This window comes from Sylvia atricapilla, chromosome 2 (genome assembly GCF_009819655.1).
Source record: "Sylvia atricapilla isolate bSylAtr1 chromosome 2, bSylAtr1.pri, whole genome shotgun sequence".
Taxonomy (NCBI): Eukaryota; Metazoa; Chordata; class Aves; order Passeriformes; family Sylviidae; genus Sylvia; species Sylvia atricapilla.
In genome coordinates, this window is record NC_089141.1 from 88,714,735 (window position 1) to 88,732,040 (window position 17,306).

Below are 17,306 nucleotides of genomic sequence, written 5' to 3' on the forward strand. Positions count from 1 at the left end.
GTTTCAGGAGATTACAGATTTCCTAGAAAATAATAAAACAACTATCTGTGAATGGAAAAAAAGTAAACTATTTTTTTAATTCAAAAACATTTCTGAAAGTCATCAGATATGTCCCCTGTAAACTTCTTATCTCTTTTCAAAAGCAACAGAGTCTGTAACCAATCGGTGTAGATTTCTCTACAGCATTTATGCCCATTAATGCTTCATTGATTTACAGTGAAACTACTGAAGGACTGTCTTGAATAGATATATAAATATTAATTTCTTGTGAAGGATGGCTGCTATTACACTAAATATTAAATGAATTCATAATACTTGGACATTTGCAATAAATCACTACTGGAACTGCATACTAACATCCCATTCTCTTTTATTTTTTTTTTAATATTACAGCATGGAAAAGAGCTGGTTGCTCCCAAAGAAATGTGGTTGCTCCCAAATAAATGTAGAGCTTTGTAACACTAGAATCATTAATGAGTTCCCACAGCACAATGAGGAGTTTCAACTTAGTCCCATTTTACAGACAGAGGGAGACATGTAGTGGTTTAGGTTGAACTGCTGATCACAGAAGGCTCAAACCCAATCTGTTTCTCATGAGAGACATTGCAGTAAATTTTCAGTTCCTGACAGACCTTCTTTTGCTTGAAATGCTCTGAGCAGTGTCAGTAGAGCATCTGGTTATGTGATACCAGAAGTCTGAGAGCCAAACTCAAAGGGAGAAAGAGCTGGACATACTGTCTAATCTCTACTCACACAAAGTGGTTGGTATCAGGTCTCCGCCAAACACCTTGCCCAAGGCCACAACTTGAAGGATGGTACTGCTCAGGTTTTGACTACACTTAGCAATTGAACTAAGTCGTCTTCTGTCTTCTGAGACTACAGATATTAGTTTCAGGAGTTTAGTAAAATGCTCAGCAAAACCAGTAAATTTTTAGCAGGGGCTAAAAATCAATTCTTTATTTTTCCTTTTATTAAAGTAGAACAAAGGATAGATCAGCAAGTTCATTATAGCTTTCTGTTTTCTAAGGGATAGTAGCTTAAGAGTAGAAATCTATGCCAGGGCTAACCCTGTAGAGTGGAAGCTGTTCTTGTAAACAAAACTGAATGGCTGTCAGACTCACCTGCTTTTTAATGTGTAGATGGGTGTGAGCACCTCTTCATTCCAAATATTTTTGCTTCTGTGCCTTAAATGGTCTAAGTTGCACAAGGATTTTCTAATGAAAATTTGCCAAGGTGTTTAAATTAGAAGCAAAAATTAGAAAAGCTGCTACTACATAGGACTATTAATTGTTCACATAGTTACTTTGCATTTGCAAGACTGCCAATTAGAGAGGCTCAAAGTGCTCACTGCTGCACAAGAGCCTTTCTCCAGAGCCCCACAATGGCTATTGTATTCTGTCACTGACCTTTGGACACCTTCAAATGCATATTGACACAGGATGCTGGGATCATTAGAGCTATTGTTTCAGTGTGCCACAGGGAAAGAAGAGTTTTGCAATGAAAAGCTTTAGAATTTTACATAACGATGACAGCAACAATATTTCTTAATTAGACAGTGAGAGAAAAACTGAAGCATTTTATCTGGTGTTTCAGGTGAATTCCAGAAAGCACTCTTTCCATACAATCCCTTCCTATCGGGGGAAGAAGATATTTATCTGGGGCATCTTGTCTGCTTTTCTATTGTTTCCAGGAGAATTGATTTAATTTTTTTGACCTGGTGCTGCCATATGGCCACCTTCCCTTACCTTCCATGGATTCTGCCTGGGTGTACATCTTGACAGGATGGATCCTTTTCATCCTGTAAGTACAAAACACTCTTCTAAAACATAACCAGTGGTGTGCAAGGGACCAGGATCTGGATGCACTGTTCAGACTCTGCTCTTTAAAAATCAGTGGACTTCGGCTCTGTGACAACAACTGTGCTTCATTTTATCTCTTCTGTGTCTTGACATCTCAGGTATTTCTGTTTTCTTACCAGTCCATGACAGTTAAAGACTGGAAACAAGAACTTTGGAAGCAGAGATACCAGATGCTCCAAGTACATTTACTGTAGTAAATCCAAGCGTCTTCCAAAAGCTTATACTTATTTTATTGTAGCCTTTCTATTCTTTAAAGCTGCTTTGAGAAATTACTTCAGCAGCCAGAACATGAAAGAGCATAATTTTAAACCTTGCATGGGACATTTTGTCTACAGAGAATAAATAAATTACTGGCTTTTATTTCCAACGAGTGTTCCTACTTGAATATATAGAGAGAGTTTCTGTTCCATAAGTCTCACCGTTTCTAGGTTTGATTTTTATCCCCTGGGATCCTATTATTGAACAAATTATCAAATACAGCTAAACTTCACATCCCTTAGCCTCTGAAGATAGTTTGGGTAATGGCTTTCACTTCTGACAAAAGAGGAAGAAATCTAATGGACCTTTGCAAAGCTTCTAGTGTAATTTTTTAAAAATGGAAAAGCTTACTGCACAGCATTGCTGGTTGCAACTCTAACTTAGTATTGTGGAGCACATGCCAGAGGATGGCCAGTTTCTACATGCAAACCTCTAGTCAAAAAAAATTCAAGATGAAGAACATAGTATTTGGTATTTGTGTGTGTTGAGGTAAATGTGCAGTAGGATTTCTCACACAGTTATAAATTCCAAAGGTCAGATGTGTTTCCTCAGGAACACAGGCTAAACTTTTTTCCCCCATTAATTGAAAGTGTGCTGTTATAATCTTTTCATTTCTCTGTGTCACAAACCCTTGTAGAACTTTGAAACCTCCCATGCACTGCCACTGCAATTGACAAAAGTGAATTTTGTGGTCTATCTTCAAACATCAAGGTGATACGTTAACACATGAGGGGAAGTGACCCACTTCTGGGAGGGAGACACGAATCATTATTGCTGTGTGATGCAGGATGTGAAAGGGAGCATGTTCTGGAAAGAGCTGTTAAACCAGATTCTCCTGCCTCCGTTCTCCCTCCTAGTAAATCATGGCAGTAATGATGAATGCTTCTCTTGCAGTGGGCTGGGATCTGAAATCTCTCCTCAGCCCATTGTGCTTCCCAGCAGAGGTTTTTAGCCATGGGTCCTGACTTCTTACTTGTGGAATGTATCTCTATTGAGGGACACAATTCTTCTTGAAGAGAGAGGGCAGCACTCTGCTTGCTGTCTTCTCTGCGTGGGAGGTTTCTGTCTTTGCTGTACCAGTGTAGCTGCACTCTTCCTTTCAAAAGGCACATGATCACTGCCTGGATAGATTTGAAAATGGAGATAATCTTTGCAGTATGTTTGGTCCTTACTCTACTGAATTAGTTGAAGCCCTTTTCAATGGGGAGGGATTTTCCTAGGATCAAGTTCTGCCTGGATCAACCCCTATGGCAGTTTTGAGTGGTTTTCTGCCTCACACATTGAGATTTTCCAAAACAAAAACAAAGGGAGTTGGTATGTCTGCTCACTGCCCATGTTTTGTTTGGTTCCTTTGCAGAAGGAGAAGAAGAGTGGGCTGTTGAAACTTCTAGCAGGAGCATCAACAAAGAAGAAGCCCCGGTCCCCACCATCTGTGTCCCCCACGCACGACCCACAGACAGCCATTGAAGGAGTTCTGCAAGGGGCAGTGGGACCTGAGCTCTCCTCCCTCTCCAGTCACGGCAGGGCCGGCTCATGCCCTATCGAGAGTGAAATGCAAGGAGCCATGGGGCTGGAGCCTCTGCACAGGAAAACAGGCTCCTTGGATTTGAATTTTTCCATCCCTTCACCTGCCAGGCCACCCCTCTCTTCCATGGCAGCTATTCGGCCAGAGCCCAAGCCTTTGCCCCGGGAAAGGTGCGTGGTGTTTCTCCTGAGCTTGCCTGCATCCACAGGGGGCAATTGGAGGGGGGATGAAAGTTTAACTTCCTCAAGGGTTGTTGTAGTTTTGGTGTTCTGTGGATTGACTGTATGGGGCTCAGCTGTCTTTTAGGAAGACAGGACCTACATGCATCTGCCCATCAAAAATCATTTGGTACACTGTGCAGGTTTAAAGAAATGTTTAAGAGCACCTGTCCATGACACTCCACAGCCCTGGTCTAAATGTGGAGGACAGCACTGCTTTCTCAGCCCAAATGGTGTAAATGCTGTGGCAAATGCCACATTTTCAATGGGATTCCAGTATTTTAACCTAAGGACTTGACATATGATGACTCATCTGGACATGTCTTGTTCTGCAATACCAGAGACTGTTGCAAATTCTTCTTGTTTAGAATAGTTACAGATAAGGCATCTTCAGTGACCTGTTACCAAAAAAGGTAGCTCATTTCTAGAGAGGGATGTACCAGTGATTCTGCAGTTCATTTCAGCAGCTTGCTCTCCACCTTGGTACCTCAGAGTAACTGACTTTGCAAACCTGAAAAAAGGAGAATAGAAATACCAAAATACAAAAGCAGGTGGAGAGAGACATAACTGACTAGAAAAGAGCTAGGGAGATACAGAAAAGAGATAGGTCTCCATGTACAGAGTCACACTGGCTTCAGGTAAATGTTTTCTACAAGACTGCAGCTTGAGGACTGGGAAGGGCATAGATAATACACAGCTACAGTGCTGTTGAAATGCTTCCCACTCAGAAGGTGATTGAGAAAAATATGTTTTTTACAAAAGCATTGAAGAATTTTCAAAAAGCTGTTCAGGGAAAATTCTTGAATTGGTATTTAAAACAATTTCGAAATAACATTAAAAACACAGATGTTGGAAATAAACTGCTTTTGTCTGAATGTATGGAAGAGGCTGAAAGGAGAGACTGAGCAAGGCACCTGACCCTGAATCCTGTTGGGATCATGAAGCAGATGATGCTTAATAAGGGACATTACAGTGTCCATACCTTATACAGCGTTTTACTGAATGCAGGTTGGAATTTGGTTAAGAAGGTGACAGTGACACCATAACATATTTAAACTTTTCAAAGGCATCTGCTTTGTTACCATAAAACCTCTTGCTGAGTAAACTGTACACAACCAACCCAGCAGATACTAAGTGGATTGAAAACTGATTCACTGACATCAAATCTAACTCTACATCAGAAATCACTAGAAAATGGTATTAATATATGTAGTACAGCCTAACAAGAGTGGGGTCCTGAACTGGAGCTGTTGACATAAAACCTGTGCTGTTGCAGAATGAGGACTGAAGTGGGAGGTAGGTGATGGGTAGGGCAGATCTGTTGGCACAGAGCTATTCCAGCTCCTGGTGAACACAGAATAACAGTATATTTCAGAAGAGGCAAATCTGATGCAAAGAGAAGTGGACTCAGAGAAGCCTCATAAAAAAATAGAAGATTTAAAACTATATACTTGTAATGAGAGAGACAGGGAGCTCTGGCACGCTTGGTAAATAAAGAGTGTAGGGATGGCATGGTAACAGTCTGTAAGAGACTGCAGTCAGGACAGACATGGGAATATTTTTACACTACATTTGGCATTTTTTCTGAAAGAGATGCTTTTGTTCAGGTGCAGCTGTTAGACTTGAAGCAGAAATAAATGCAGGCAAGTCCTTCAGCATTGTAATGAAGGCAGTGAGAACAGACTATCTCAGTAGTCTCTTGCCCTTAAAATCCATGAAAAAGTAATTTAGTAAAAGGAGTGAAAAACCAATCCCTATTTAGGCACACTTAATTTGGTCTACATCAGTTCAGATTAATGCTATAAGAAAAGTTAAATCAATATAAACCAGATTTAGCATGAGTGTAACTAAATCAGTGGGCTACTGCACCTTTAGTTAAGTGTAACCATAAAGAGAAGCTGGGGAGCACAGCCCCTGATGTCTCAAGAGCTGGATTATTAATATGCTGCTCTCAAAGCTTTACTATAGAGAACTCCAGAGACATTATTTAATATGCCAGGGCTCGTCACATACCCTACAAATTGCTCAGTCCACCTCAGGGTGGTCCAGGTGGGTAAACATTTAAATGATGGCTATTTTAGGTGGCAGAATAGAACCAGAGAGACAAAGCTTACCTACATTCTCTTAGCTGTGCTGGAATCAGGAGCAAATAGATTAGAGTGCTAAAACTGAGTAAATACTTCCAGCTGCAGTATACAGTGATAACGAACTTACTCTGATTTTATGTATTTTGATTCCTGAGTCTTAAATCTGAAAATAAGCTATAATTGAAGTAACCATAATTATACACAGCAGGCAAGATTCTTTAATTGATTTATGAATTAACTTCCATATCATTGGTGTATCTGCATCCCTTAACTGATCATATGGTTTTTTTCATGTCCATAGTGGGAAATATTAATTACCTTCATGCACTAGGAAGGATAATGCTTAGTCCTGGAATAATCTGAGCAGATACATTAAACACTTGTCTGCTAGAAATTCATCCCACATCCATCTGTGCTCATTAAATCATCAAATTTCTCAGAAGTACCAAGTTATTTTTTTAAAAAAAAACAAATTATAGTTTTCAAACCACTTGTTCTTTTCACATCTGGCAATGGAGCAACTTGCATTCAACGTCACTCAGCTCCATATTTTGCTTGTTTGCATTTTGGTGCATTTCATCCACACAGTAGGAGCAATTCTCTGAGAAAGAAAAGGGAGGAGAGGGAAAAAAAGGTTAGATAAACAGATTCAGATGCTGGAAGAAATTTTAAAAAGCTGCAAAGCATTTCAGTACACTTAGCTGTACTTGGCTTTCTGTCTCCCAACGCCCATCTGTGCATACAGAAACAGAGCACTGAAAGGTTGGAAGAAGTAGCACATTCCTTAATATTTACGGCATTCAAAATGAGGCTCATGCAGGCAACAGAGCACCGCTACTTTTCCTACAGAGGTTGGCTTGCAGCTCCAGCACTCGCCACATCCAGGTTACTGATCAAACCCAGTGCACCAAGAGGTGCATTAAAGGACTCTGATTACTTGCAGCTCACTCACTAGTTAAGGGATGAATTGCCTATTCTGCTGCCTGACAGGGCAGACCTTTCTAGGAGTTGCAGCCAGGTAGACACAAAGGTGAAGCAAGCTTCACTTGGAGGTGCTGTTAATTTTTATACTCAGTCCCTTTTTTTTTTTTTTTTTTTTTTTTTCTGTACATAGAGAGGAAAACAATTATCTTCTTCTTAGTATTCCAAAGCCTGGCTATGGATGACTGGATTAGGAAGAAAATTGCTCCTAGCTCTCCTGTCATTTTGCCTTCATATTTGTCTAATTTGCTGGGGTAGTCAGAGCCCATCTCTGCCTTCTGGGTGTAGTTTCCACTACCAGTTCATAAAACCACATTCCTTCAGATGCTCTCTGCCATAAAGCATCCAGCAATACAAGCAGCAGAGCAGAGCAATTTCCCAGGTGGTGTCCTTGTCACTTCATGTGGCAGTGATTGACTGCCAAGTGAACACCCCATCAGGCTGTGTGTGCCCCACACACACTTTTCCACCGACTGCTCCATCCAGTTTCTGCTGGTGCAAGAAACAGGACCAGTACAGGGATGCACTGCGCTGAGGCAGGCACTGGGCCAGAGCCTTGCCCACATCCCACCAACACTGTTGGCTCACAAGGGGGATGTGCTGTGTGCCTGGCAGTACCAAAACAAAATACTTCCCTAGCCACCCCCTTCAAGAAAATGTGACTGTACATTAAGCAAAACAGCAGAGTTGAGTGTGCATGTGTGTGTGCGTGAGTCATGTTCCCCTCACTGCCTGGCACTGTTCCCAGAGGCGAACCTGAGTAAAACATGTCACGCGTTGTTGACTCTTTTATAGTAACTGGCACTCACTCTGCTGTGTTATATTGTGATAAAGCAGCTGTGGCCAGACTTATTGTCACGACTGGCATATCTGTCCTGCATTTCTATGATTTTCGTGCAGCCTTCAACCAAGTTATAACCACAGCAGAACGTGCTGCGGAGTAAGATGGGAGCAGTAAGTTTGACCTTTAAAATAGATCCCTCCATGTTTCCATGTATCTTTCCACAAATCACTGCCACATTAGAAATTGAGCTCCCAATTCGAGGAAGCATTCAAGCATGTGCTTAACACCCATTGACTTCAATTTTGCTGTGCTCATATGTCTTCTTTGCCAAAAAGGAAAGCAGAAGAAGGGTTCTTTTCATTCCTGGAAAGTGATACTAGAGAAATGACCCAAGGAGTAATTTCTGACTGAACAGTGACAAGTATTCACATGGTTAAGTGCTTCTCTGAGTAGGGATACCTGCCTTGGGACTCAGAACCAACCATCAACCATCTCAGAAATTGAATCCTGAGATATTTCCAGCAGAAAGGTAAAAGACCCAACTGAGACTTGTTATTCTAAGACTGCTGATTCAGTCACCATACTATGGAGAAGCAGGTTTTGGCTTGTGGTGTGCAGAGATGCCTTGCAGGTCCCGCAATTTGCCAGTGAAAAGATGAAAAAACAGAGTTCCACTGGTAAACAAGAGCAATGATTAACTGGGCTAAATACTCCATTGGCACCTATTATCCATTGCCTCCAAAACTAACTGTGTATCCCTAATGCATAAGAGGCCTGTTGGCCAGACAGGACTGGACTCATGCAACCTGTCCTTAGTGCATGATACTTTGAGAAGCAGGGACTTGCATTAAGCATCCAAATTCAAGCACTCTAAATGAGATCAGATTGGAGGTTAGCTCTGGAGACCTAATTTGCCTCATTGCACATTTTCTTAATGTGTCCTGGATACACATATTTACTCTGTGAGTATTTTGGGTTTTTTTTTAGCGTGTCTGTGGCTGAGTTCATTAATTACTGATCAGTTCTGATCAATATTATTCAGTGCCTGCCTGCACACTGACAGAAGGCCTGTAGGAGTCATTTAGACCAGACAGGACTCCTACGCAGCCAGTGTGCATGAGATGAGTGTCTCCCTGTGGAAAGTGTGGCACGAGACTTTACAGCTGAAGGAGTCAGAGGAGCCACTTTGCCCATATCTGCACTACTCAGTGCATTTCATCATGGTCACTTGCTAGAGATATTCCAACCTCTGCAAAAGGTAGGGTGGCTCTCATGTCAGAGCATTGACTCACATCCAGAGCAGCATCTTGTGCACTAAATGAAGGAGGCATTCTACGGGAAAAATAGTATGCAATCATATAATGAAAGATGATATTGCAAGGCAGCAGAAGTGAAGTCATGGACAATTTTATTTGCCTTTTTCATCATCTCAGATGCATGGGTGTGAAACACTTGTGTTCTTTTAAGGTTGAGGATGTCTTTATGTATCTACACACATGATATTTTTAATCATTTTGCCTCTTTAAAAAACCAAAATCAGAACTTCCATCATGTGACATCTGTTTGAGGTTAGGAGTCTTACTCGCACCTTCCAGATTTCAGTAGGAGTGGCAAAGGGAGGGCTGGGTGGGAGAGGTGTTTCTTTTGGCTGTGAAAACAAGTGCTGTGAAGATAGGGGACAGGGGGATTGCAAGGTCTTTGCTGACAGCAGAGGATGGACTTATTCCTAGCTCAGTGAGATAATTGCTGCCAGGGTGCCCATCCCACCCTCAACCCCAGTGCCAGCCTCCACTGATGGAGTCTCCAACTTCTTGGGATGCCATGTCCCTGCCCCAGACTCCCTCCCACCAAGGTATTTTGCTCTCCCAGACTCAGCTCAGCAGAGCTTCCTCTCAGCAGCCATACCCACACCTTTTATCAGGGCTTCCAGTTTTCATCAGTCATGTTTCTTCCTCTGCTCCCAGTTTTTCTCCCATCAGCCTCCCTCTTTCTCTACCTCATTCGTTACTTTATCCCACTCTCCAGCTCCCTGGGATTTCCCTGCCCAGGCAAAACCCATCCTCAGTCCTTGCTGATACTACTTGCAGCCTCTCCTCATGTATTATCTCTTGTGCACCAAGGACCCTTCCCAGGCCACTGCCCAAACTGGACAGTATCCTCCAGGGATGAAGTGCCCAATCCAAGGATGCCATGGCAGCCAGCAGTGGGGATGTCCAACATCAAGTCTGTCACCTAAGAGAAAAATACAAGCGAGGCCCTATGCTAAGAAAGGAAGAGAAATGCAACCTCTGAGGTCCCACAGAGCTAGGACAGCATGGGGCATGAATCAACAAAGATTTTACTTTCAGTGCTCATACAAGTTAAACGTGCCATTTTGGGGTGGTTTGAATGGTTTTAACATGTCTGAGAGTGGGTGATTTTCTGAAGGAGCATCATCCCTGACAGACCAATGAGACCACAGGTGTTTGCTCCCAAATATAGGACCTGAGAGCAGTTTGTGGAAGTGCTCATATGGGTCCTGCTGGTGCTGCAAAACCCTTCATGTTATTCTTGGGAGCGATGAGGCCATTGGGCTGTATGTTGGACCCTCAGCCTGATACAGCCAACTGCTGTGGAGAATTTGGGCCAAAATGATAAACATTTGGCAGAACTGTAACTATATAAGACAGATTCACACAATTTACAACAGAAAATACCAAATATTCTTAATAGTGGTCGGAGGTGGTTGCCACACTTATCATTGTTGCCCAGCTAATTAGCATTTTTGAAAGTTAGTAATTTAGAGGTGGAACGTGACACAGACAAAACTGAGAAGACTGAGATCCATCTAAAATCCCAATTTGGTATAGGAAGACCTACAATTTTATAGCATCTTCTCGAAAAGAGGACAAAAGGGAAAATAAAAGGGGAAGATAGAAATAGAAGTATCGCGAGCTGCCTATTTGGGAGTGAGGGAGGATGTCTGGGAGAAGAGACCTTTTCTGCCAAAAAAAAATGGCTAATAGCTGTCCTTGCAATTCCTTTCCAGAGGATAAGCGAGGCTGAGGTGCCACCTGGAGGTGTGGAGGGGCGGCACAGCTCCGTGTGCCAGCGCAGTGCCGTGATGCTGCCCCTACAGCCCCCACCGGGCTGCCTCTCCCAGGCTCCACTTCAAACCTCTCGTGGAAAAAGGCATGGCATCTTTTTCCATCCCTCACGGAGGCGTTCTTAACTGTTTGCAAGGTCTTTCGTAGCTAGCTAGTACTTTGTTATTCTATCAAAAACCTCTTTGGTGCTATCTTATGAGGTACTGTAGTTAATTAAATTTAAGCCATAGTATTTATTGTTTCCCGACTGGGAAAAGCTGCCTCATTTTGTAATGCAGTGACTGAGATTTATTTCTCTAAATTGCTTAGAAGATGCTGTGTAGAACCCCTTTTATGATAGTGGGCACATTCCTGTTGAGTGTGGTCACCTGCCTCCTCATGAGAACCATTTAGGGAGTAGCAGCTCATCAGTCTGAGGACGCAGCTTTCCTTTAAAGGGATGTCTCTGGGCTTTTGGTATAACATGAGGTGCTGGCAGTCTCAGCTGGGTCTTCAGAGTGAGCCTCCCCAAGACACCACCTTTCTCTGAGTTTCTGTTTCCTGACTTGCCAGAATGATCTGTGAGCACCTCCACAGCATTCAACTAATGTTGAGGTCCAACCTTTTTTCTTCCTCAAGGCCTCTTGCATTCCTGATGCAGAGCTCCGATGTGCTGTGATTGTGCATAAGAGTAGTGAGATCTGAAACTTGGCATCATCTTCGCTGAAATTGTTCCACTCTGATAATTTAATTAATCAACACTGCAGCAGAGTGTTTGAAATAATGTGTGCATTCATTTGCATAATGAGTGTAATTGGCAAAGCTTCATATTATAAGTGTAGCAGTTCCACAGATGATAGCTTGATAGACCATTTTCCTGTACACGTTTCAACCCCTGTTATTTGCTTTTCCACAGAGGAAGGAAGTAACAACTAGATTTATTAACCAAGGTACAGAGAGGATTGGAAAATTTTTGATGGCACTTGAACACATATATTTTCCATGACATTGTTGCTCTGTCAAGATAAAAAACCCATAGTCAGGTATTAGAACAGAACCCCTGCTCCAACCTTTCCAAGTAATGGGTTGTTTGGCAGTGGAGATGTCCAGACATAGAGTCAAAACTGATATTTCCAGTGTCATGCCGAAGCGGAGTGCCTAGTTTTAGAATTTTTACCACTAGGCACCTGAGCAAAGTCTGCAAAGAAAGTGGGTGACTGGAAAGCCCCTGTACTATCTCACTGGGGATGGCCCTGGGGCATGGTCACAGCCTCTAGGGCATGTTAAAGACCCAGGGACAGGATATTATCTTTAAAAACTACTCCTCTTGTTACAAACAGGACTCAGGCATTGGTGGCCAGGCAGCAGTTGTGAATATATTAATTCTCAGGAGATGGACTTTAGGTAATCAGTTGGCAACTTTTAACAATCTTACTATATTCATTACTTTGCAATTAGCAAGACAGTTATTGACTGTTAACCAAATGCCAGATGACTGCAGAAGTGCTGAAGAAAAAAAAAACAACCGTTCAGTAGAAATATATTCCCTGCTCTGCACACAAGTGCATTGATATAAAATGGACCAGTCTGTGCTCTCAGAAGGACGCCTGCTGATAAGCTCTGAGTGCAGAATAGCTGTATCAGGCTCAGACACATCATTACTTCATTGAAATGAAGTGACACTTGAAAACTAAGTTCCCAGAGAGCTCTGTGAATGGTTCAGGACTGGGGCTCCCTGTTGGTTTGGAGAGCGCTTTGAAAGTCACTTGATACCTCTCCATTTTAGCTTGCCTTCCAGGTTTGAGGGACCCAGAGTACATTCTCAAGAAACATTATAAGAAGAAAAATGTGAACTGCTTTAGCTAACATCTGCTGGTGTCACAGCAGTGGGAGCATTGCAAACCCCATTTTGTATCATCAGTGGACAAGAGAAGAGAGTGTATCATATATGTAGACTTCTGTATGGTCTTTGACATGGCCCCCCACATGTCTCTCTAAATTGGAGAAGGATGGATTTCATGGGTGCACTGTGTGATGGATCAGGAATTGGTTGGACAGTCACATCCAGAGGGTAGTGGTCAATGGCTCAATGTCCAATGGACACTGGTGAGGAGTGGTGTCCCTCAGGGGTCCGCACTGGGACCAGTGCTGTTCAATGTCCTCATCAATAGCATAGATGGTGGGATTGAGGGCACCCTCGGGAAATTCGCAGATGACACCAAGCTGATTTATGCAGTTGACACAAGGGGTCTGAGCAACCTGCTTGAGTTGAAAATGTCTCTGCCTCTGGCAGAGGGGTTGAACTAGAAGACCTTTAAAGTCCCTTCCAGCTCAAACTGTTCTGTCATTCTCTGATGCTATGACTTTTGGATGGAACAAGTGCAGAGCTGAATAAGATGTGTTACAGCAGAGATGAGGCACTAGGATAAAGTAGCCAAGTCCTTGCACAGGCTCAGCACACAGGGACACTGTGAGTGGTCCATCCATTTGACAACATATTCCTGCTTTCATGGACTGCCTCCAGAGTATGTCCTGGTCAATTGTCCAGCCAAGCTGGCCAGAAATGTCCATCTTACTCAGTTTTAGTAGAAAATGTAGCTGCATTGCATAGAACTAGTGTTCGAAAATGTAACTTACTGGTATTTCCAAAAGTTTTTTTTTCCCAAGATTTCTGGTACTGGTTCCCAGATGCTCTCATCAAGTGCAGATTAACCAAGTCTTGGCACATTTTTTTCTCCAAAGGTACCGCGTTGTGGTCCCATACCCCCCGCAGAGCGAGGCGGAGATCGAACTGAAGGAAGGTGACATTGTGTTTGTGCACAAGAAGCGGGAGGACGGCTGGTACAAAGGGACGTTGCAGAGGAACGGCAGGACGGGCCTCTTCCCCGGGAGCTTTGTCGAGAGCTTCTGAGGATGAGTCGCCGCTCTCTCAGCTGAGGAGCTTTCAGGGGAAACTGCATAGCACAAGAAGAGACAGCAAAGAGAAACTGGACTGATAACCACTGCCATTTTTATTTCCAAAGACTTCCCCCAGGCCCTTCAGTCTGCAGCTCCGGAGACACAGTGCCCCGCTGTGCTCCTGAGACCGTGTGCGGTGCATACAGTGGTATGTTGAAGTAGTGCCTTCCACCTGGAATCACGGACTGAAAGGACGCCCATCTGGACTGTAGTAACCTAAACTCTGGCTGTTAACCTTTTGTGTAAATTATAGAGAAGATATCTTTAAAAAAAATTAAGAAGAAAGCTGTTATATTGCTGTAACTTATTTGTCAGAGCTGCAGTGTTCTTATTACTGGCCTATGCAAGATGGAATTGAGAGTTCAAGAAGATGTGCTAGGAAGCTTTTAAACTGGGATTTTGTTTTTACCAAGGGAAGAAGAGGGGAGGGTGGAGAAAACCCCAGCTAAAGATCGGTGCATCATTGTGCAAGTAAGAATGAGGAGTCAAAAATGTTAATGTCATGCTTTCTATATACCTCAAAGATATGCTGCGCAGGTTTGTCAGTGCGTGTGGGTGTTAAGTACTCAGAGTGCTGCACCACCCCGTGTCCTGGCACTGCTGCCAGGGAGGTCCTGGAGGAAGTACAGCTCCACCATCACACCGTGGTTATTTGAGCAGAATCCTTTTTGCCTGTCTTCTGCCCGTATCATATGCAGCATGGATTTTTGTCCTTCGGTATCACTTTCCATTGCTTTTTTGTACGACGTACCTTTTTACTGTAAGAATTGCTCTACTTTATATATATTCCTACTAGATCAGACATTTCCTCTTTTTCATACATCTGGTGCTATTTTTTTTAATTGTTAAAGATTTGGTTAAACAGAGAGGCTGCAACAAGATTCGCATTCAACATTTGAAATTAGAAACATACCTGAAGATTGAGATCAGACTGCTTGTTCTTGCATCATAGAGGAAAAGAGAAAAAGCTGCATGGTCATCGATAAATATACCTGGGGGAGCTGCCTGTGCAACACACACATGCTTGCTCTCTCCTACATATTTAGAGTGGCTGAAGACCCATGCTGAAGCACAGCGTTCTGTCTGGAGAGTGATAATGACTCCAGAATTGGAAGTAATTCCCAGAGGAGTCATTTTAATTGACTTTTTCATGGCAATAAGAAGAACACTGCAGGTTCTAGCACACACAGGGACCGTGGAGTTTTCCTCTGTCGTTGCATGACAGAGACGAGAGCTGATCTGCAAAAGCAGTAATTAGTGTTATGGAAATGTGATTTCTTACTGTAGAAATGTACAGTTCTGGAGACTGTTGGATTTCTTAACGTCGTCAAGCTACAATAAAAACTGTATCAGGCAATATAAGCTTCCATCTACCAGGGACTTAAAGGTGCAATAAATGTAAGGTGAGTTTAGCCAGTAATTTGTATGAAAAAGAATGAGAAAAAAAAGTCATAATGTAATTGTTGAGAGTATTTAAAAAGACATCAGCTCTTGAGGAAGTGAATCGTGTTGAAAGGCCTTTCATAACTGTATCTATACCTTGCCTCTGACAGCAGCTGGCTGTTTGCCAAAGCCCACATGTGGTGGGTGTTTAAAAGCATGTCAGAGGCACTGTAACCTGGAGATGATCTTATTAAAACAAAGAGGCCCGGTGGGTGAACATCATCACTGCATCACCAGTATTTCATATGCGAAGGTGTAAGTTTTGTTTTCATTCAAGCCGTGTGTACTAGTACATATCAAAACCCATGTAAGTGAGCATTCCTGTTTAAGTTCAGCTCTGTGACTTTGTTCTCTGTAAAATAAGTTCTTGCTGTCACATGTTAACAAACCAATTCCAGAAACACAGTTCATGGCCAAGTATAGCACCTTCAAACTGGGAGGCATCACTTTCAGGGTGTTTCTTTTTATACTTGATGTTGCCGCATTTGTTGATATTCCAGATTGTAATGAGTCAGTCACTAAAAATTTAGTTACTCTTAAGAGGAAATTGCCTTTTTATAACCAATAAGAGACCGAAGAAATGTCTTCTGGAAAGACTTGCTTGAGATTAGAGCCATATCTGTTCCACTTATTTGGTCCAGGTCAGAACCGGTGTCAATGCACCTCAAACAGTAAATGCCACAGTTAGGCAGTCAGCAATGCCAAAATGTGTGTTATTGATTCCAATAAAAATTCTGGGTTAGATCTGTCAGAGATGAGATTTTTTTCCTGACAACTTACATCGGGTAAAATGCACTTAAAATTCTGTTCAAAGGTGTATTTACTGCAATCGGAAAAACAAAACAGGATGACAGTTTGCATGCTGCCTATTCTGTTTAGCCAGATCTTAAAATGGTTCCAGATTTCCACCGTTCTATGCTTAACTCTAAGAGGACAAAAGTTGGTGTGTGAGAGGATCAAGGAAAACATGCAGATTGTCATATAATTAAATCAGTGCTATAAATTATATTTTGCAAAGAGGATGATGGTTTTTTGAATGATTGACAACCTTTCCAGTCATACCTTCTTCTAGAAAAAATTTGGGGGGGGAGGGGGGAGGTGTTCTATTTTGATAGCAGCTGTTTCTGGGCCCTCTTTATTGCTTATCACAGTTTGGGTTACTGAGTAATCTTCTTGGACAAATCACTTCCATGCCAGGAGCACAAGTATTAAGGTGAACTTAATACAGCCCAGTGATACAAAAACATGACCCAGTGTCATTCAGAAAGTTCTGGACTGAGAGAGGTTTGACTCATACTGTGGTCTAGTTTTTACCTGTCATGCCAGGAAAAGAGGGAGGAGGGGGCATCTCCATCTCCTGCAAAAGGGTGGGGAAAAGAAAAGATTCCTTCTGGTGGCCTCAGTTTGTAAAATGCCAGGTTTGTTCTTCTAGAAATGGGTTCAAGTAATTGAACAACTCCTTTGAACTTTGCACAGCTCAGAAAATGTTTTTGTTATACATGAATGTTAACGTGGTTTAGGAAATGTTGGCAGATATGAGTACAAATGAACTACGATGACTGTGTTTCTGATTCTTTAAATAAAATAAGTATTAAGGCAACTTGACTGAGGTTTCTCTTTCTATAAGACAACAAGGTGAACAAGCAGTGTAAGTGGCTCTGAGGTTTGCAAAAAAATAGGGAAAACTTCTCTGCAAACCTTCTAGTAATTGCCACATAAATAAATACCTGCTAGGGGTAAGAGATGCCTGAACAGTCAGAATCTCTGCTTCTTATTTTGCCACATCTGTGATTTCTTCAAAATCTTGAGAAGTTAACAACTGACCTGTGGAGAAGAGGTGTGTAGGTCCAGAGAAAGAGAGTGGGTATGGGCCAGGAAGAGGCAGCAAGGTGGCAAGGGTAAGGATGTGGCAGAGAAGCTAGGATGGGATGTGGAAGCAAAAAATTGGCAAGAGCAGCCTCTAATAATGTTAATGGGCTTCAGGGGTGCTCTGGTGGATTGAGCAGGTTTGTAGGCAGAGGAAGACCCCTTTCCTCCTGCCCTGGGTAATCTTGGTGGTGTCAGCAGGGACCGTGTGTCCTCTAGGCAGCATACAGCCAAGGAGCTGGAAGAGAGGGAAGGAGCAGGT

The 17,306-nt window shown here is 42.5% G+C and overlaps 1 protein-coding gene across 1 annotated transcript in view; it reads left to right on the top strand.

The window, feature by feature from the left end:
- Nucleotides 1-14,694, top strand: part of LOC136375175 (E3 ubiquitin-protein ligase SH3RF3-like) — a 92,576-nt gene extending 77,882 nt beyond the window's left edge. Inside the window, exons 9-10 of the mRNA XM_066340543.1 lie at nt 3,475-3,812; nt 13,520-14,694. Coding sequence (XP_066196640.1) covers nt 3,475-3,812; nt 13,520-13,688 — 507 coding nt within the window. The 3' untranslated portion in view covers nt 13,689-14,694. The remainder of the gene's footprint in view (nt 1-3,474; nt 3,813-13,519) is intronic.
- The last annotated feature ends 2,612 nt before the right edge of the window (nt 14,695-17,306 follow it).